The 19,982-nt window shown below is 61.9% G+C and overlaps 1 protein-coding gene across 2 annotated transcripts; it reads right to left on the bottom strand.

Moving 5' to 3' along the window:
- Window positions 1-1,235: 1,235 nt before the first annotated feature.
- Window positions 1,236-13,089, bottom strand: Chga (chromogranin A). 2 transcript variants are annotated; one of them, XM_047536051.1, is made up of 9 exons: window positions 12,849-13,089; window positions 12,546-12,729; window positions 11,871-11,917; window positions 9,624-9,717; window positions 8,803-8,871; window positions 6,794-6,892; window positions 4,933-5,319; window positions 3,838-4,307; window positions 1,236-1,698 (listed from the first exon to the last, which is right to left on the bottom strand). In XM_047536051.1, exons 2-9 carry the CDS (start codon window positions 12,589-12,591, stop codon window positions 1,615-1,617), a joined length of 1,296 nt encoding a protein of 431 aa, XP_047392007.1. In that variant the 5' UTR covers window positions 12,592-12,729; window positions 12,849-13,089; the 3' UTR covers window positions 1,236-1,614. The 2 variants fall into 2 exon arrangements, with proteins under 2 accessions (XP_047392007.1, XP_047392015.1); XM_047536059.1 differs by lacking the exon at window positions 12,849-13,089 and having other exon boundaries at window positions 12,546-12,794.
- Between the last annotated feature and the right edge of the window lie 6,893 nt (window positions 13,090-19,982).

Raw genomic sequence — 19,982 nt, 5'->3', positions numbered from 1 at the left:
CCCCCTGGGTTCAGTCCCAGTACCAGGGGAAAAATCCCAGCTGGCCCCCTGGGGTCCCAGGGCCAGCATGCTGCAGCACAGGCAGGGAGGGGGCTGCTGGGGTCCCCGTGGGTGTGAGTTATGCCTCTGAGCCTCCCCTGGATGTGTGGCCATCCCAGCCCCAGCAGGAAAGCACCAGGCAGGCCCCTGCCAAGGTTGCTGAAAGTTCCCGTCACCCCACCTGAGCATCACCTCACTGGCCTGGTCTCACCTGATGTGCACAGACCAGGGGTCTCAGCCCCAGAATGGCCACCTGGAGAGGTGACATGCCTGTCCAAGACCAATGCCAGTCAAGTAGAACCGTGCTCGAACCTGGCCTCCTCTCCTGCAGGCTGGCCCCAGTGGAGGACGTGGGCATATGCTCCCTCCTGCTGAGCACACATTTGTCCCAGCCGGTGACATTGGCTGGGGGAGGGTCTGGCTTTCCCTGCTGGGTGGTGGGCTTCTCGGAGCCAGGGTTCGTCCTGGTCAACTCCTCATGCCAGGCCCATTCGGCCCAAGGCAGCCATGTGCTCGCGTTTTGACAGGCGACCGGATGGCCCTGCAGTCAGTCCTGCACGGCCAGGGCTTCAGGGCTTGCGGCATCGTCCCTGCCTGTGACTCTGGGGAGCTTCTCACCTTCTCTGCCTCGGTTTCTTCATTTTTGAAACAGACCAAGGCCTGCTGTGTTCTAGTGAACTGTTAAATGCACTAGAGCTTCAGATGTCCCAGGGTCCTATGCACATGACAGGCCAGTGGCCATGGCGGGGAAGGAATGGACTCGGACAAGGGCGGCCTGCAGCTGCGGGAAGTCCCAAGCTGGCCTGGTGCCTGTGGCTTGTGGCAGGTACCATCTGGGGGCTGTCAGGGTCTCTACCCAGCCCCACAGGTGACTGGGGCACCCAGTCTATCTGGAGGTGCCATCTCAGAAAGCAGAGGCTGTGTCCCAGCCTGGCCTCACCAGGTGGTCAAGACAGGAGTAACAGGTCACTTCACCCATACACCCCCCCCCCGTCTGAGGCAGATCAGCAGATCCATCTTACAGACAGGGAAACTGAGGCCCAGAGGTATAAACCCACTTGCCTAAGATCCCACAGCTAAGAAGTGGCCCCAAAATGCCCAGATGGACTGAAACCCCCCTGTCCCTTTGCTCAAATCCAGTATGTCCATTGGGAGTTGAAAGGGAAAAAATTTCAAAGAAAAAGGAAAGAGCCCAGAGCAGATTTTATTTTCCTTAGATAAATTTTGTACAGAATATATTATCGTCAGGAGTTTCAGCTTTCACTGGCAGGTCAGAAGTTATTGCAGCTGTGCCCGGGGGGCGTGCGGGCGGAAGGGTCTTCTAGAAAGCCGCCTGTGTTCAGAGAGGAGATGCTGTGTGTGGAGTGGTGGGCCCGCCCTGCGCAGGAGAGGCCAAGGCAGGGCTGCGGGAGCGGAGAGGAGGGTGGGCGGCAGGGTGGCCTGCGCCTGGGCTGCTGGGAGCCGCCTCCCCACTGGAAGCAGCGCCCAGGCCATCTGGGCAGGACCTGCAGAGGGGACCGGACAGCCAGGACCACAGGGTGCCCAGGGGCCCTGGCCGGCCATGCCACTGGCGTCTCAGCCCCGCCGCAGCGCCTGGAGCTGGTGCGCCACCTTCTCCAGCTCCGCCTCAATGGCCGAGAGGCTCTCCAGCTCCTGGTCCTAGGAGAGAGCACCAAGGGTCACTTGGGAGCCAGCCTGTGCTGGTGGCATCTGTGGGACAGTCAGCCAGGCTGGCCGGCCTGCCGGTCGGCTGTGTGGCCTTGGACAGTGGCTCTGCCTGCAGCCCCGCCTGTCCCATGGGGACATGGCACCACCCTGGGGCCTTCCTGAGGGCTGTCGTGCACCAGCGGGCACGCGGGCAGCAGAGGCCCTGACTGCACCCAGCCCGGAGCCTCTGATCCAGCCCTGCCTCCTCTGTGGTCCGGGCAGGCACAAGTCTGTTCTTGCAGGGTATGTGGGCCACGAAGCCCCTGGTTCCCTCCAGCGCCCCTGCCGTGGCCCAGCCCACAGCCGATGGCCTCAGGGGTGGCCAGGCTGGGCACTGTCTGTCTTCCACAGCCTCCATACCTGGGGTGCACGGGGCCTGCGGCAGAGCTAGACACTGGCAGGTGCCCCATAGCCACCTGCAAAGGTGATTCCTGATTCTCAGGCTGCCGGGTGGTCAGGGGAGCAGGGGACCCTCCGAGCCCTGCTCTATGGCCCAGCCTCCCAAAGCCACCAGGCCTCTCAGCAGGACACCCCCCCAGTATACCCTCGAACTCGGAGCCGGGCTCAGGGAAGCCACCTCCTGACCCTGGCCTGGGAGTGCACATCTAAGGTCCCTGCTGAGTCATGGCTGCTGTGGGCAGGCCCAGCTTGGAGGTCACTCTACAGCCCCACCTGGGCCCAGTTCATGGCATACTGACAACTGTTGCCTTGGAAATAAGGACCCAGAGTCCCCTTGACCTTCAGTGGCCTCTGGGGGTGACTGTGATGCTGAGGGTCTTTGTTCTTCTTTGCGGTGCTGGGACGGAACCCAGGGCCATGCACGCGCTGGGCGAGTGCCCACCACGGGGCCATCCAGCACCCCGCCTTAACCGGCTCCTGAAACACCCTCACCAAGCTGCCCGGGCTGGTGACAGACTCGTGCTCCTCCTGCTCCCGTCCTCCCCCTGCCGAGTCCCTGGGTTCACAGGCGGCCAGTGCAGAGGTTTCTAAGACCCTTGGCTGGGAGGAGGCCCCCACCCCGCCTTGTCCACAAGCTCGGGGTCCCCGCCCCACCCCGCACCCTGGGGCCCTCTGCCTGTGGAGAAGGGCAGCTGGCAGCACCTCCAGCACCACATGGCTCTGCAGCTCGGGGTTGCTCTCCTGTCCTGGAGGTGGGGCGACGCGCTGTTCCTGGGGCCCTTGCCCAGTCCTGGGGACATGGGCACATGCCCCTCCCAGCCCAGTTACCAGAGCAGAACCCAGGCCCAGAGAGAGGGACACCTGCTTTTCTGGGTGGGGAGAGGACTCTGGTCCCTTGTGGTCCCCAGAGCACTGAGTTGAATCAAGTACCCCGGGGTCTCCTCCAGCCCAAGGTGGCACTGCCTGGCTGCCAGGAAACCCAGCGTCCACCCTCCTGGGCGGCTGTGACCCTGAGCCACCCTGTTCCGCATCCAAGTGGCCCTGGCCCTGGGCAGGCCCGACTTCCCAAGCACGTGTGTTTTCTAACGTGACACCGAGGTGAGCAGAGAGGGGAGGGTGGACAGCGAGGCTCAGAGAAGGCAGTGACCTGCCCACGGTCACACAGCCAGGAAGGGCTAAGCCAGACCTGCGGCACACATCCATGTCTCCCCACTCCCCTTCACACAGGCCCCGGGACAGCTGCCCTGCCTGCCCCTTGCTCTCATGGGAAGAGGGCCTCCTGGGCGCTGAGACACGGCCAGGTCAAGGGCACTGTCTTCCCAGGGCACGACCTGACCCTTAGCGTCCCCTTACACTGCCCTCCCAAGCTTTCAGGGCCCGGGGTGCCCTGAGCCTGGACCCCCAGGCCAGTCTTGCCAGGCCCTTCTGTCCCCTGCTCCACTGGAAGTGCCAGCGGCCTGGTCACTCCCACGACCTGCTCACAGACCCCATGCCCAGCGCCTCTCGGGCTGCTCTGAAGGCTCCTGCCTGCTGTGGCACCGTCCCCGCTGCCCACGGGGGCCAGGGCGTTCCAGCCCGAGAGCCCCGTCCGAGCACCACTCCTCGTCTAGATTCAAGGGGCCCCTGTCCCTGGGCGGGCAGTGATGACCGAGTGTGGTTGTCCCCGCGGCCCCGCTCCCGCCCCGTACCGACCTCTGCCCTGCGGTTGGCGCTGCCCTCCTCCTCCTTCTTCTCCTCGGGGTAGCCTCGCGCCTGCAGGGGCAGGTCCTCCCGGGAGGTCGGCCTCCAGCCTCGGCGCAGCTGCAGGCCAGGGCCCCTGGGCCCGAAGGCCCGGGCGCGGAAGGAGAGCTTCATGGAGCGGTCGGGGTCGGGGTCGTCCTCCTCGTCCTCGCCCTCCAGCCGCCTGCCGGCCGTCAGCTCCCGGGCCAGCTGGTCCATCTTGCTCCACCGCGTGGCCTCCTCCCACTCCCTGGAGAGCCGCTGCTCCGGCTCCTGCTCCCCGCTCTTCCCGCCCCGGATCGGGCCTTGGGGGGTCCCCACCAGGTCCTCCTCCTCCTCCTGCTGCCGTGGGGGCTGCGCCCGCGCTCCCCTGCCCTCGGGGGGCCGGGTCTCCTCGGCCTCCGGCTTCGGGGCTCCATCCACCCCCAGAGCCTCAGACGGACCTGAGGGGTGGACGAGAACAGGGGTGAGCAGGGCACGCGGGCATGCCGTCCACCACTGCCCAGCGACCGCCGGGGCCACCGTCAGGGCCACGTGCTTACCTCCCAGGGTCCTCAGCCTGTCCACGGCCTTCCTGGAGGGCAGGGCCACCCTGATGCTGTGCCTTTCAAGACCCTCTCTGAGCCCCCAGGGCGGGTGGGCAGACTGCCTCCTCCTCTGGCCCCTCAGCCCCAGCCCAGCCCAGCCCAGCAGGCTCCCAGCAGGGCTTCCGGGAAGCCGGCCACACCATCACCGGAGACAACGCCGTCCCCAGACCAGCCTGCTCCCACCTGTCCTCCTGTCTCCCTGTCCTCAGAGCTGCCCACCCCCCTGCAAAGCCCCTGTTGCCCCTGGGGCCCCGGGGGGAGTATGGAAGTCACACTGGGGCTGGAATTTCAACTTTTACTCTTAAGTCAGCTGTGTGACTTTGGGCAAGTCCCTCTCTGAGCTTCACTTGCCCATCTGCAAAATGGATGCAACGCCCACCTTTCAGGATTGTTATGAAGACAAGATTAAGGCTGAAGTTCCCTCCCACCCGGCCCCTCTCCCAGACACACCCGCTGAGGCCCCGTCACATGTCACACGTACTCTCGTCTTTCTGGGAATCCTTGTAGCTGAGGCTCAGCGGGGGGTCAGAGGCTGCGGTGGGTCCTTCCTCCTCGGGGGCGGCCTTCTCTGCAGCCTCTGCCTCCTCCTCCTCCTGTTGTTGATTTGTCTGCTGCCCTTGTTCTGCTCTCAGGCCCTTCTCTCTGTCCACCAGACCCTGGGCAGGGCCCTCGCTGTCCCCCACAGCCTGTGGGCCTGGATGCCTTTGGCCGGCCGGGCTGGCTGGTGGCTGTGTGCTGGGGGCCTCCTCCTCTCCAGGGGCCTGGCTGTGCCCCTGCCCAGGCTCAGGGAGGGCCTGGGGCCTGGTTCCTTCTGTGGCATCTCTTCTTTTCTCTGCAGCATCTTTAGAGGATGGTTCTTCTGTCACCTCTGCAGAAACAACAGGGCGAAGTCAGGCCCTGAGGACCAGCTGCAGGTCCCAGGTGTCACGTGCCTTGGCTTCCAGGAAGCTGAGCCCCAGACGAGGATTAGGGTTCTCCTCCACGTCTGGGCTCCATCCAAGCACAACTCGATTGTGTTTTTTTATTTCTGCCTCTTAAAGCAGGATGTGACTAAAATCTAAAAATAAAACCCCAAACAAAAAGCAACAGACCCTGGGCTGGGCTGTAGCTCAGTGGCAAAGCACCTGCCTAGCACGTGTGAGGTACTGGGTTCAATCCTCAGCAGCACCATATAAAAATAAATAAATAGAAGTATTCTGTCCATCTACAACAAAACAAAGCAGCAGACCTCGAAAATGACCCCAGAAGAAAGAACCCTGACATGATAATTAGGACATTGGCTGAACTGCTATGTGATCTGGGGCAAATCACTTAACCTCTCTGTGTAAGAGGCACCAAGACTGCAACTTCATTCTCCCCCCCACATGGGGCTTGGCCGCCTTCTGTACCCTGTGGGAGTGCTCGGTTCCTCAGTATTTCTGCAAGCGTCTCCTCAGGACAGCTTTTAACAGTAAAAAACCCCATCACTGCTAAAATGAGCGCTGCTGAGCAAAGCACCCCAAGCACACTCCCCATGGAGCTTGGCCAGGACCCCAGGTGCTGGGCGCTCGGTACTCCCGCCACAGAAACAAACTGAGCAGCGGAAAGTGCTGGTGCCGGCTGCGGGCCACGAGCTGGCCCGGTCTCACTCCAGATGCCACGCTCTGCCCCCTCCCAGGCCATGGCAGGCGCCCGTGGCCACCAAACTCCCGGGAAGCCAGGACGGGGGTGGAGCAGCACCCCACAGCACCAGGTTGACAGGTGGGCCAGGGTCTGGGCAGCTGCGCTGACCGGTAGGCTCCCTTCCAGCCCCAGGGGCAGGGCCACTGGGACCCGGCACTCGAGGACCTGGCCTTCTCTAACCCGTGGGAAGAGCGGCCCGTGCAGGTGGCCTGAGGCTCCCGCCTCACCATGACACCCTCGACCCGTGAGGCATCTTGGGTGTAAGAACGGTGACCCGGTTTCCTCACTGTCAGCCACCCCCACGCCCTCCTGCGACTTGGCTATTCTAAGGAGCCACCAAGTCCCAAGAGGGCGGGGGCTGGGCCAGGGGCCCTGCTGCAGGGGCCACTGGGAGGCCCAGAGCTGACACTGCCGACCTGCCAGGCCGCAGAGCTCCCAGCCCAGAGCCCCAGCCCTGCGGTGGGCAGTCGGGACCACCTTGAGCACCTGCGGGCTTTGCAGGGGGACACGCCCTCGCTGTGCGGCTCACCTCGGTCCCCATGGTAAGGGCAAGGGGACCCCCGCTGCCATCCGGGGCTTGCAGGAGGAGCTCCTGGCTCTTGGGAAGCCAAGGCATGGAGACCTGGCCATCGCTGCTGCCCCTCCCCTCCCCGCCCCTGGGCAGCGGGGCCAGCACTGACCTGGGGACGTGGCCTCGCCACTCTGGTTCTCCAGGACCTCCGAGAGCTCCTCCTCGAAGCTGCGGTGCTTCTTGTGCTGCTGCGTCCTCTCCTGGGCCCCTGGGGCGAGGAGGACGAAAGGCCCACTGGGTCCCAGCCGCCAGGAGACCGAGGTTGCCACCTCCCCGTGCAGAGCGGGAGCCCTTGAGGGACCCACGCAGGGCTGAAGGGCCCATCTGGGGCCACACCGCCTCTGCAGATTCGTCCCTGCACTGGGAGAGGACAGCGGGCACTGCCTGTGCCTCACAGGGCCAGCGAGGCCCGATGGGGCAGAGGGCTGCAGGGGCGGGGTCAGGCTGGAAGCTCAGGGACCCGGCAGCAGGGGACAGCGGTGACCGCTCATCATCCTCCTGGGTTCTCTTGCTCCAGGCCCCAGGAGGAGGCCAGCACTGAGCCCAGGGTCAGCACCTGTGACCGTGACCAGCGCCTGCTCTCCCTGCACCGGCCCAGCTGCCACAGCCTCCCTGACCGTCCCCACACCTGGGCCTGGCGCTGGGCGCTGGCCCCTCTGCTGGGCCAGCTCTGCAGCTGGAGTGGCCCTTCCTCTTGTGGGGACTTCCAGGGCAGCTGTGAACCAGGGAACAGCGTTGGCCCGGGCAGGTGTGCGTCCCCGGCCTCTCTGGGCCATTTCCTCGCTCGGGCAGCTATACACAGGGCACACCGGGTGGGTGCCGAGCAGAGGCAGGTGCGCTAGGACAGCACGGGGCCTGGAGGAAGGGGGGACGGTGGGCGGAGGCTGCGCCAGGTCACTGGCAGTGACCGTGTGTGCTGGGTACCTGGGGGCGGGTATTTCAGGACCCATTTCCCTCTGAGTCTCTGAGGACGTTAAATTTCATTACTTAAATGTAACGTTAATCAATGTTTAATCCTAAGTGTATCGTTTAGCTAAAAATCCGAGCCTGGAACCCACGATGACAAATTAACAGCACAGGCCGTTACAGCCGGGGCCGCCCAGCGCCGCCTGCAGCCAGGACGCTGCCCTCCTCCCTGCGCCCTCACCTGCTGGCACAGCCAGAGGAGGCACGTGAACTTGGGGCCGCTGTGGGTATCGCTCCTGCCCAGATCTGAGCTCTCGATCCCACACGGCCGGGTCTGCCCCGGAGCCCTGAGCGGGCCCTCCCGAGCTGCAGCAGCCTTCCTGCCCCTACCAGCCCACCAGACACGAGCCCAGGCCTGAGGCAGGGCCTGCCCTCGCGCCGGAAGCAGTCGCTGGGTAGGTGCCCGGGGTGCCGGTGGCCCTGCTCTACTGAGTCTCTCGGGGAGTCGGCCAGGAGCTGCCGGGCCAGGACCCAGGTTTTCCAGTTTGCCCGGCCAGTGGTGCCTTCCATCAAGCCTGAGGGGCCGCCTCCGGGGTGGCAGAGCCTAACTGTCCATCCCAGCGCGCTGCCCAGCCTCTCTGACACCCTCAGGGACAAGGCGCCCACCACGGCTCGGTCACCTGTTCCTGACGGTGGCTGTGGACTCCTACTCTCCTGGAAAAGGACCCCTGCTCTGGCAGTACCAGCTCGGGACGGCGCGGCTTAGCCCGCCTTGCTCCAAAGCGCACGGAGTCTGAGGCAGGCAAGGCCCTCCCACCTCCCCACTGTCCCCGGGGCAGAAGTTTGCGGGGGAAGAGCCCTTCCTCTCTCGAGACCGGTCACTTCTCGGTTTGCAGAGGGAAGGAGAGCTGTCTGCATTCTAGTCTCGAGAGCAACCTCCTGACATGGTCGAACTCCATAGGTCATGGGGTATTAGGGCCTGTCCCTATGTACTGTGTGACCCCGGACAAGCCACTCGACCTCCCTGAACCTTGATCTCTTTAACGATGCCAGTAACAAATTGAACCAGGTGTCAGAGCAGATCCTACCTTTCTGCTCTGATTGAAAAGAAGTGAGTGAGTGCCCCAGAGCATCTTGCCAACCTCCCTCCGGATTTTCTGATTCTCAGCTGATGGAGTCTACCCAGAATCATGGCACGCGGCTGCAAAGTACCTTGGAGAGCAAGGTCTTGGAGCTCCTTCAGTAAATTCTGGTGTCGCAGGATGGAGAGGATCCGCTCATCTAGAGAAGGAGCACAGTTACAGCGGCTTAGAGAACAAGTCGAGAGAAAGGCCCGTCAGCACTTCACCGAGCACTAGGGATTTCCTCTGGAAACCCAGATGGGCGGCAGCAGTCAGATCGGATCTTGAGGCAACACTGTGGCAATGTCCTCCACGCCGAGGGCCAGGCGCTGTTCTAGCACATTGGAAAGGCCAGCCAGGGTCCCAGCAGACCTCAGCCCAGGGGCGGCAGGCCCTGGGGATGCACAGCAACTCTACACGCTTCTCGCTCCAGGCCTCTCCACCCGAATGCCTGTCCTCCACTGTCCACCTCCTGATGGCCACTAAAGCCCCCAGCTCCACACTCCAGGTGCCTCCCAGGAGCTGGCCAAAGCTGGCCGGGCAAGGAAGACTGGGCCCTTCAGCCTCACGGCAACCCGTCCTTCATCACAGCCCCATGGGCGGAGACCGCGGCCGGAAGTGCTCCGACCTGGGAGAGCACAGAACCCTGGCCACGGGGGCCCCAGCCCGCGGGGGCCCCAGCCCACGGGACTGCTGCTCCGGACCTGGCCGCACTCTGCCCAGAAGTCGAAGGACCACATCCGTCCCCTCCGCAGCCCACAGGCTCCAGGCCCGAGGCTGTGACTCTTCCTCGCCCGCACCCCAGGCCCCAGCGCGGCACTGGCCGAGGCAGGTCCTCGCTGGGTGACGGCTGGGTGGAAAGAGGAGTCCGCCCCAGCCACAGGCCACCTCCAGCGCAGCAGGCAGCCCTACCTCCTCGGAGAGTCTCCAGGCACTCGGGGCTGACGGGCGTGGGGCTGGGCTTGGACAGGGTGTCGGAGATGACCTCGACGATGCACCGCATCACCTGGGAAGAGAGCAGGCGGGCGGCTCAGCCCCCGCCCCTGAGGACAGAAGCACCGTTGCTTTGGCGTCAGGGGTCCGGGGAGGCCTGGCTCGGGCGCAGCCCTGATCATGGCCCACGGCAACGGCAGTGCTGGTGGAAGGCCTCCCGCGGTGCTTGCCCTGTGCCGGGCCCTCCAGCTGCACGGCCAGGCCAGCCGGGCTCTCCAGGGTGGGCCAGGGCACTCGTACCTGCCGTCCCAGGGTGCTTCCCTAAGGGTGAAGGACAGCTTCTGGGAATTCGAAGACTGTCTTACAGAAGTGCCGTGGGTGTGCAGATGCCAAGGGGCCCGCTCCTCCAGGAAGTCTTCCTGGATTGCAGGAGGCAACAGAGCCCTCCCCTGGCTCTCCCTTGTCTGGAAACAGGACCAGATCTCCATCCCAACACCTGCGGTGCTGTCATACATAGGCATTATCAGCCTCACTGGCTGTACATCTACCCACCTACCCAGCTGGATAAGGGGCACACATCAGCTGCATCTGAGTGCCCGTCCCAGGCCAACAGCAGCCTATACCTGAAGGCAGTGTCCGGCAAGATGCTGTGCAAATCTAGGCATCTGATAACTAGACGATCTTTGATGATGGTGCCAACTGTAGCATGGCATCCGGGCTGTGTGATCTTGGGCAAGTCACTGAACCTCTCTGAGCCTCAGTTTCCTCATTTGTAAATAGGAGTGAGGGTGCCTTCCCAGCACGGACAACCCTTCTAGGGTAATGAGGCACATGTGGGAGACACTGTCACTTAGCCAGGGTGGACTCGCAGCCTCAGACCTGCTTCCACAGCCTAGAGCCGGGCGGAGAAGCAGGTGTCAGACGTGCATGAGGCAACGCTGGTGGGGAGTGAGGGGGTGGAAGGCTGTGTCTACGGGATGCCAAGGCAACCAGCCCAAGGAAGCAGGATGGCACCCGCAAGCACTGCACAGTGGGCGCCGTCACCACCTCCAAAGGAACATTCAGGTCTCAACCAGCTGCTCTGGTGCTCATGACCCTGCACCCCTGGAACAATACAGTGACCCGAGTGGGCCCCCAAAAGGGATCTGGCAAGCAGCGCCCAGCAGCCTGAACCCTGTATCTCCCTGCAACCCCAGACCTCCCACTGGGAATAGCAGTTAACTACCAGTTTGTGAGGGCAGACTCTGGGGAACAGGAATTGGGTAGGGGTCCCAGAGGACTGGGAGGTCTAAAAGGGAAGCTGTAGGAAAACCAGTGCCCATTTTCTGAGGACCCATGTGTTGGGCACTACACACCTCCCCTCAAGGGGAAGGAGAGAAAGGGGAAGCTCAGAGAAGTTAAGGAATTTTTCCAAGGTTGCACAGCTAGAATGAGCAATACGGGTTTAAATTCTGGCTTCTATATAATTGGGGGAAAAAAGGGAAATAAAATTGGGCACATTGAGGTTGAAATACTTTTGATTTTAACTGTAGCCTCTGAAGAAAATGGACCCTGGGAAGTGAAAAGTAGACATTTCTCGATGCTCAAGTGGAGATGAGTCCCAGAGTCTGGAAAAATGGCCCTGGCTCAGAAGAGAATGAATTCTAAGCATGTTTCTGGGGTGGAGTGTCTCTTCCTGCCATAGGAACCCACACTGGTGACCCCCAAGGCCCTTTCCTGGGTGGCCTCCACCATCGGCCCCAGCCAGCAGGGACCTGGGTGAAGGAGCCATACTTAGGAATCTTTCCACCGGGGCCCTTGGGGAGCACCGGGCTGAGTGCCTATGAAGTGGAGGGTGCTAGCGGAGCTGAGGGGGAGAGGGAGCGCACAGGGAGCCCAGAGCCAGGAGGCAGGGCTGTCCCTGCAGATCTGTGGACAACTGCCACCAAGCCATGCCACCCAGCCACCCCTGTTGGGCCTGCTGGATGCAGGTGCTCAGGACAGTGGCCTGGCACCTAGACCCCATGGGTACCACTCAGAGAAAGCTGGGGAAGTCCCTGCGGTGGGACAGCAGGGAAACCAGCGATCTTTGATATCTTCTTTTGCGAGCTGTCCCCAGGCTCAGCAGCCGCAGTGCTGGCTCTTGGCTGTGTGCCAGGCTCGCTCCTGCAGCTGCCCAAGAACTGGCTGTGAGGTGTCCACCAGAACCTCTCTCCCCATCCCAGGCATCCCCACAACCCTCCTTACCTCCGTGTCCCCTTTATCCATAGGGCTGTTGATAGGGAGGGCAGTGACTGGGAAGAGAAAGAGCGCACTGGGGTCACTCCCCTGTGCCCAGGGGAGCCCAGTCAGGAAGGACTGGGCTCAGAGGGGCCCACTCACCCAGCACGCCCCCTCAAAACTGCCCCACCCAGGGCTGCCCAGCGGTGGCCCCCAGAGGCTGCCCTGCAGGGCCTCAGCTCTTCCCTGGGAGGCTGCTCTGGAGAGGGCGCCGGGAAGGCAAGTGCCACGGAAAGAAGGCCAGCGGTGCGGCGGGAGCGGGCGGGGAGACGCGGGGAGACGAGGGGGAAGGCGCTGGGGAGGGGCTGTGCGAGGGGCACGAGTCGGGGCGCCGGGAGGGTGGAGGAGGGGAGGGGCGGCCGGGCAGCGCGTCCCGCCCCTCCCCCCGTGACCTTGGCCGGCCAGGCCCGCCGCGGCGCTGGCCCGGAAGCGCGCGGGGCCGAGCCCCGGGCGGCAGTGGCGGCGCGGGGGTCCCGCGGGCGGTGGTCAAGGCCAGGCGTCCCGCGGGGCCCGGGCGAAGGCCACTCCGCGGGGCGGGCGGGAGGAGGCGGCGCTGTCCGTGGTGCTGAAACCTGGGCGCGCCGAGGGGGCGTGAGGAGCGGCGCGGGGACCCGGGGACCTTCCCGCCCGAGCCGGGCTCACCTTGCCCGGCGCAGAGCAGGAGCGCCAGGGCGGCGGCGCAGCGCATGGCAGCGGGCGGCGGCGCGGGCAGGGCCGGGCGGCGGCGGGCGGGGCGCGGGGCTCGGCGAGCGTCCGTCGGTCGGCGGGTCGGCTGGTCGGTCCGCTGGCCGGTCGGCGCGCGAGCCTCGGGCGCCGGGCTGGAGCACTGCAGTGGCAGCAGCGGCGCCCGGCGCCCCGCTTTTATACCCGCCACCCCGGAAATGACGTCATCGGGCCGCCCCCCGCCCCACTCCCACCCCCGGGGTCCGGCCCGGCTCGCTCCACCTCCAACCTCGCCCCTCGCTGCCCCGCCGCCGCGCCGGGGGTCTGGCTGCGGACCCAGGCGGCACGGCAGGGCTCCGCCGGCCCCTCCGTCGACCGTTCCTCCGGCTTGCTGCGCGTCCACGGGCTGTCGCTTCCCGAACCCGAGCCTCGCGTCCCTCCGCTGCGCACCGAGGTGACTGCGCGGCGTGCATCTCCCGCTTTCACCGGCTGCAGGCATGGTCTGACTCAGGGCTCCCGAGATGCTCGGGAGGTCCTGGAGAGGCCTCCTGTGGCATCCCAGTTTTGTGCCTTCGCAGTTGATCATTGTGTGCGTATTTCTGGTTTTGAATAAGGGTTCTCGCCTTTGTTTTCCCAGGGCGAGTGCCTGGCGCTCCGGCTCAGTGGCCGCAATTCAGCGATGACAGTCTCGTGCCTTGGTGGAAGGCGAGTGGTCCGGGAGTTCACTGTCCTTAGGCTAGGCCACTGTTGGACAGCCTTCGTGCTGGTCGCGAGGGCGCCACGGGCTCCAGTTTTTACAATCAAGCCCAAACAGGAGCCCTGTAGCATCCGCTCATCAGCCACAGGCCAGGCCCTCGGGGTCACCTCATGCTGCCGCCCAGCTGTATTCTGGAGAGTGCTCACCTCTCCTTGCCTGTTCTCCAACCTGGATGTTTTGTGGGAAGTTCTGTTTCTGGTTGGTTTCCTTCTGCCCTGGGACCCTCGACGCTCTGGCCATATTGCTGCTCTCATCTAGGATGCCAAACTGGAAACTACTACCTGAGGCCAGCGACACCGCGAACCTGGCATCTGCGTGACAGTTTGGCACTGGCTGGCATCCTCCAGAGCCTCTCCTCCTTCCTGCCCCTCCTCTGCTGCTGTTTCCTCCTTTGTCCCCACACCTGTGCCCATTTCCTGTCCCTAAATGAGAAACTGGACTGAAATGACCCCATTCATGCGTTTATTTATCAACAGTAGTTAGCACCTGCTATGTGCTTACAGCACCTTGGAACAGCACTCAGCTGTACCCGCAGTAAACAAAGGAAGGCCCTGTCCCTGTGGAGGTCACATCAGAGGAGGAAGACAGCCAATGGGTAAGTAAAGAAGCAAAGTGCAATGGACAAATAGGGGTGGGAAGGGTGTGCTGGGGAGGGACCGGATCACAACTAAACAGAGTGGACTGAAGAGGCCTCACCTAGGAGGTGACATTTGGAGTTGGCAAGAGGGGGCCAGCCTGTGCCTAGGAAAAGGGAACCACCCTCGCAAGTACTGGAGGCAGGAACGTGTCTGGCACGTTCAGGGAATAGCAACAGAGCAGGGCACAAAGGACCGTGGGACCCAGCGGAAGAGTGACGCGCATTCCATCTCAGATCCGGGAAATGACCTGTGCTCCACCACCTGCGACAAGTGCCTGTGGTTCTAAAGCATCTGCTCTGCCGTCTGTGTTGCGGCGACTCCATTCCTTCGAGTTCCCAGCAGAGGACTCTAGGGGACCAGTGAAAGAACTAGTGCCCTGTGCCCTGGTGGCGTGGGGTCACCATGAATGTGTGCAGGTGGGTGCCGCCTCCCGAGCCCCATCTCATAAGGATTTACCCATGTCACCAGCATCGTCGTCTACCACAATTTCTGCGCCCTGGAATTTAACCGCTTTTCCCGCAGGTGTTCTCCGGCTCTCACGGCGTCTGGCTTGGTGACACACACTTCCCTGGCAGCACCTGCCAGTTACTTTGCTTTTGCTGTTACCAAGAGCAATCTCATCCGCAAACCTCCACGGCATTTCTAATTGTTTCATAAACAAGTAAGAGACCCCCGAGACTGGCAGGCCCCGCGCCAGAGTCCAGGAGAGTCCGGGAGCCAGATCTGAGCAGTGAGAAGCACACGGAGGCACATCACAGAGTGTCACCTCTGATCAGATTCTCAGGCAGCAGGTGGAGCAGTGGCTGCCCAGGCTGGGTCGTGGAGGCCATGGGAGTTCACAGGGGCAGAGTTGAAGATGACAGAGCCCTGGAGATGATGGTGGTCATTGCACAATAATGCGAGTGTACTTAATGCCACTGAGCTGGGCTCCTGGAAATCCATGGAGTGTTTAATTCACCACCACAAAAGGGATTGCAGTTTCTATTGACTGCAGGAGGGGCTGCCTTCTTGCCGGGCAGGCCGGGAGCAGGGAACAGGATGGGTGTCCTGGCCTCCGGGGGGCAGACCTATCAGCTGACTGCCACCGTTCACTGCTCACTCCTCATCGCCCAGCCGTCCGCACCCGGGGCCTCGTTTGGGGGATGGCTTTTTCATCCCATTTCCAGGCAGCTTCCTGACAGACTGAGCCGTTCCTCCTGGCATCTGGCTCCAGGGCACCCACTCTGGTGCCAACGTGTGCCAACCAGAGCCTTGCTTCCCGTCCTCCACTCCTCTTCTGGGGACTCCTGTGGCCACATGCCCTCAAATCTGTGCCTCAGGGACCCCATGCTAAGGTGCTGGCCAGCTCTGACTGTGCCTGGGTGCGATGGTGACAGTGTCCCTCTCCTTGAAAGGTCCTGTCCTTGGCCCAGTGTCCTTGAGGCCTCATCCATTCTTGGTCTCCTGCAGATTTCTCCTCCATCCCTGACTCCGAGGCTTCACTGTTCTTCGTTGTCAATTTGGAGGGCGGTTCTCTAGACGCCCCGCCTACCTAGCGCGTGTCTTCAGCCAGGCCGCTGCAGTGCCTCTGACCAAGGTAGAGGCCCAAAAGGCAAGGACCGGCTGAGGACGGAATCCTCCAGGCTGGGAAAACGGGCAGGGCTTGCACCAGCCATGCTGCAGCAACACAGGAGGAGTTGGGGGAGCTTTAGGGTCAGGGGAGACCTCCCGGGGCAGAGCTATGGTCAGCTCGCCAAGTGCCCCTTGCTAGCCACTTTCCCACAATTTCCCATAGGAGGCAAATGATAGCAAGGACATCAGAAGTTAGCAAAGAGCACAGTGGCCAACACAAGCAAAAGGGGCACATACCATAGATGAGGAGGTGGAGGCTCAGAGATGTTGCTTAAACTGCCAAACACCACAGAGCTAGGAAGGGGCAGAGCAGGATTTGACCTCAAGCTGTAGGCTCCCAGACTCCTAACGTGAAAGCTAATTGCCATTAGATAAGGGGGGAATGGTAGTACCTGTCGAAAGAGGAGGTAGAGACTTGGAGATGGACAGTGCCTTGTCCTGAGCCACACAGAAAACTAATAGCAGGGCTGGGACAAGAACCAAGTTCATGGGACACTGGCCTGGGTTTCCCTCCTGGACAAGGTCACCTTCTCTCCAAAGTCCCAGGTGCTGGGGCTCCAGGTCTTCCTAGGGAAGTTACCTGGCAGAGGTGCATTCTTCTTCACCAGTTCAACCAAAGCCATTTAGGACTGGGAAGGGGAGAGATTTCCATATTCAACAGACAGCACCCACGTGTTCTTAGCTCTGCTCTCTCTCCCTGGAGTATGCGAGAGAAGGACAGACGCAGCCTTCCTGCCCTCTAGGAGCTGGTACTCTAGACTAAGGAAACAGGGCAAGCAGTAAACCATAACCGATAAGCACATCATATAGTAGGGTATAAGGTGGTAGTTGCCGTGGGAAAAGGAGAGAGCTGAGTAGGGTAAGGAGCTGTGAAATCCCTGGGTGACGGACTGTGGGCCACACTGTGTAAGTGGTCAGGTAGGCCTTGTGGAGACGGTAAATTGAGTGAGGCATCTAGGGAGAGAGCAGGGCAGACACATACAGAAAGCCCATTCCCAGCAGAATGAACAGCTAGTGCAAAGGCCCTGTGGCAGGTTTGAGGTAAAGCGAAAAGGCGGAGGCGGCTGGAAGAGAGTAAACAGCAGGCAATGGGTGGCAGGCAATGAGACAACATTAGGCTAGATGCCAAACCGCAGGGACCTCCTTGAGGACTTTGGCTGTCACGCCAAGATTAGGGAGTCATTAGGAGAAGAGGAGCCCCAGGAGGTTTGGGATGTTGGGGTGCTGCATCTGACCCAGCTAGTTCTTGCAGTCCTAATACTCCACGCTGTTCCAGGGGGCCTGGACCAGAGTCAGAGAGGAGGAGAGAAAGCCATTGCTACCACCTGCCTTTGGTGACCAGACATGTTCCCTTCAGTAGAATCAGGCCCCAGGGTCTGCCAGTCTGTTCCTCTGGCTTGTGTGTGGGATGCCCCACGTGGACAGGCCCTGCCAGGGGGTCCCAGGGGACAGCTCGTGCTGGTGCCCCAGAAAAGTGGCACCTGCTTATCTGAGTGAGGACTGGGCCGTTGGACAGCAGAGTCAACACGCCCTCAAACCAGCTCACAAAATCATATTTTCCAAACGTGCGGCTCCGCCAAGCCCCTTATCAGGCCTCCAGGTGGAAAAGCCCCGTTGCCTGGCAATGTGGCTTTATCGCCGAGGTCTGCGCAGAGGCCAGTGCGAGGCGATTTCATTAGCTCCTCGCCCATCTGTCTCTGCAAACACCCCGGGGCCTCCAATTAAGGCTCTGCTTTTCTTCTTCAGCAGATGTTTGCTTTAATCTAACAAAGCAGTTGCCAGGCCTCCTCGCTCAGGACACAAGGTACTGTGGGTAGGTAAGAAGGACCACACTGAGAGGCAGGGGGCTGCTGAGAGGCAGGGGGACGTCCCTGTGCCCCGCCTCCTGTCCCCCTCCCCAGGGCCACATTCCCCCCGGGACCCACAGCAGGGCCACCCCTGAGCATGATGTTTTCTAGGGCGACACCCCTGCGTCAGAAACTTTTGCAACCAAGAGGGACAAGGCAGGGGGGCCAACCTCAGAGGCTCCACGGGTGAACTGCCAAGCGAGGCCAGCTCCGGCGTCACGCCAAGTGGCCCGGAACTCGGGAAGCTGCGGGCCTGGTGCAGAGATGGGGGTTAGGTTCAGGCAGCAGAGAGGAAGGTGGCCGGCTTGACAGCTGGACATGGCCTTATGGTGGGGAAGGAGGAGGGTCAACCCCCTAGGGACAGGTCAAAGCAATGCCAAAGTAGCTTCTAAGAAAGCGCGGGCAGCTAGGTCTCTGGGGGAGGCGGACCCCTTGCTCAGGCCGCAGGCCCTCAACTCCACAGACTTTTAGGGCCTGCACGGCAGGAGTCTTCATGACCTCGGGGTGATCCAGGTCCCCCCAGCCCTTGCTGGTCAGCAGAAGCAGCTCAGGAGGTGGAAAGAACTGCCCTTTGATGCCAGGGAGGCCTGTTTTAAATCCTGGCTCTGCCTAGTACCCTGTGTGACCTTGAAAATCACTTTTCTGAGCCCGTTTCCTGTTCTAGAAAAATGACCAAAGTGGTTCCTTGTGTGATTTCTATGAGTTTAACCGAGAAAATCCAGTCTCGCCAACACTGAGCGCCTGGCACGTGGAGCCCGCTCGTGGGTGCCAACAGGAGGAACAGCCAGTTCTGGGCCTCTGGGAGCTCAGCACTGTGAGTGCCCACACCCGCCACAGCTTGTCCCTTCCCTCCCGCCCCGGCTGCGGGCTCTGGCACCACCCTTGTCTATGCTGACCAGTGACCCAGGCCCTGCAAGCTCCAGAGTCAGCAGGACGGGGTGCTTGGCTTCTGAGAAAACATCCGACTTGCATCCGAGTGACAGGGCCCGGATGGTGGCACCTCCGAGGGCTCCTGAAAGGGGCATGGAGTTGTCAGGTGTCCGGCCTGGCCCTGGTGAGGGCAGTCCACGTCGCTGACCGACGTTCAGGGTGATCAAGCCCCACAGCTGGGTTGAGCTCCCTGTGCAGGGACCCCAGGAAAGGAGATGCTGGTCCTAGGGCACGAGGGCTGCCCATCTTGGTCCCCACTGAGGGGAGGGCGGTAGCAGAGCCCTCAGCCCTCAGGCCCCGCCCTTTCCCAGTGCAGCTGGGAGTCCGGAGCCCAGGCAGAGAGGTCACTGGGGAGAACTGACCGGCCTGGAAGGGGTGCTCGGGGAGATGGCCAGGCCTGCGAGCAGTGCTGGGGTCACTTGTTCCCTGCCAGCCAGAACCAGTCGGCTGACAGCCTTCTTCCCCTGAGGCACTTCCAGTCTCCCCTGGAGTCCCCAGCTCGGAGCTTGAGCAGTGGGTTCCTGTTCCTCCTCCTCCTCCCCAGCCTGGAAGGGCTGGCAGAGAACCCAGGACCACGTGGGCCTCCATGGGGTCCTCCTCCAGCCTGCTCCCAGGTCAGTCCGGGCGCCCACCTGCGCCTCAGCTCCATCTACCTGCCCACGACACCGCCTCTGCCCCTCCCCCGTCCGGCCCTCCTCGCTGGCTCCCTGTGCTCACGACCCCCGCACCCCAGCAGCAGGTGCCACATATTGGGCATTATCAGTCACTCTCTCTGCAGTGTGGGGGACACAGGCAAGTGGAGGGACAGGGCAGCAATCACGTGGAGGTACAGTGGCCAAGGGACTAGAAGGACAGGAGGGGCTGCCAAGTTGCACCTGCCAGAAAAATGGGAAGCTTACACCCACAGTCACCTCCTGGTTCCTCTGCTTTCCTCATTGTCCCCCTCCCCTGTCCCCTGTCGCTCTGCCTTGGTCACCCCAGGCCCCCCACTGTCCTCCACCTCCCTTCGGCATCTGGAGGCGGGACACGTTCCCGCCTCCTCTTTCCCGTGCCTCCTGACCACAGTGCCTCTGCTCCTGCTCCCCACCCTTCAGGGCTCTGCCGTTCCACTCAGTAATTTCCACCCGAGGCAGTTTCTTGGTGGGCCTCAGCGCACCTTCTCCCTCCCACTCTCCTGGTCTCCTGGCCATCACACTCCACTAACCCCATCAGCTACTTGTCACCCTTTGCACTGGTGACTGCAAAATGTTTATCTACTCAACTGGATTTCAAGCCTTTTGCAGGAAAGACACTGCTTCAAATCAGTCCAGACTCTACATTCATGGACTAATTTTTTAAAATTGCTTAACTCTTTGGGTATAAACTGAGGAGTGGGATACTGGGTCAAATGGTGGTTCCATTCCAAGTTTTCTGAGGATTCTCCACACTGCTTTCCAGAGTGGCTGCACCAATTTGCAACTCCACCAGCAATGTATGAGTGTGCCTTTTTCCCACATCCACGCCAACACCTATTATTGCTTGTGTTCTTGATAATAGCCATTCTGATTGGGGTGAGATGAAATCTCAAGGTTGTTTTAACTTGCATTTCTCTAATTACTAGAGATGTATGTTTTTCATATATTTGCTAATTGCC

The sequence above is a fragment of the Sciurus carolinensis genome, chromosome 2 (genome assembly GCF_902686445.1).
Source record: "Sciurus carolinensis chromosome 2, mSciCar1.2, whole genome shotgun sequence".
Taxonomy (NCBI): Eukaryota; Metazoa; Chordata; class Mammalia; order Rodentia; family Sciuridae; genus Sciurus; species Sciurus carolinensis.
This window is presented reverse-complemented; position numbering and strand designations above follow the sequence as displayed.

Excerpts from the sequence above, each read along its gene's own strand:
- Chga (XM_047536051.1), bottom strand. The coding sequence starts at position 12,591 with ATGCGCTGCGCCGCCGCCCTGGCGCTCCTGCTCTGCGCCGGGCAAG. Across the intron at positions 6,893-8,802 it reads CCAAGACCTTGCTCTCCAAG|GGGCCCAGGAGAGGACGCAG; the intron begins GTACTTTGCAGC and ends TCCTCGCCCCAG. Across the intron at positions 1,699-3,837 it reads GCGCCAACCGCAGGGCAGAG|GACCAGGAGCTGGAGAGCCT; the intron begins GTCGGTACGGGG and ends GCTCTCTCCTAG.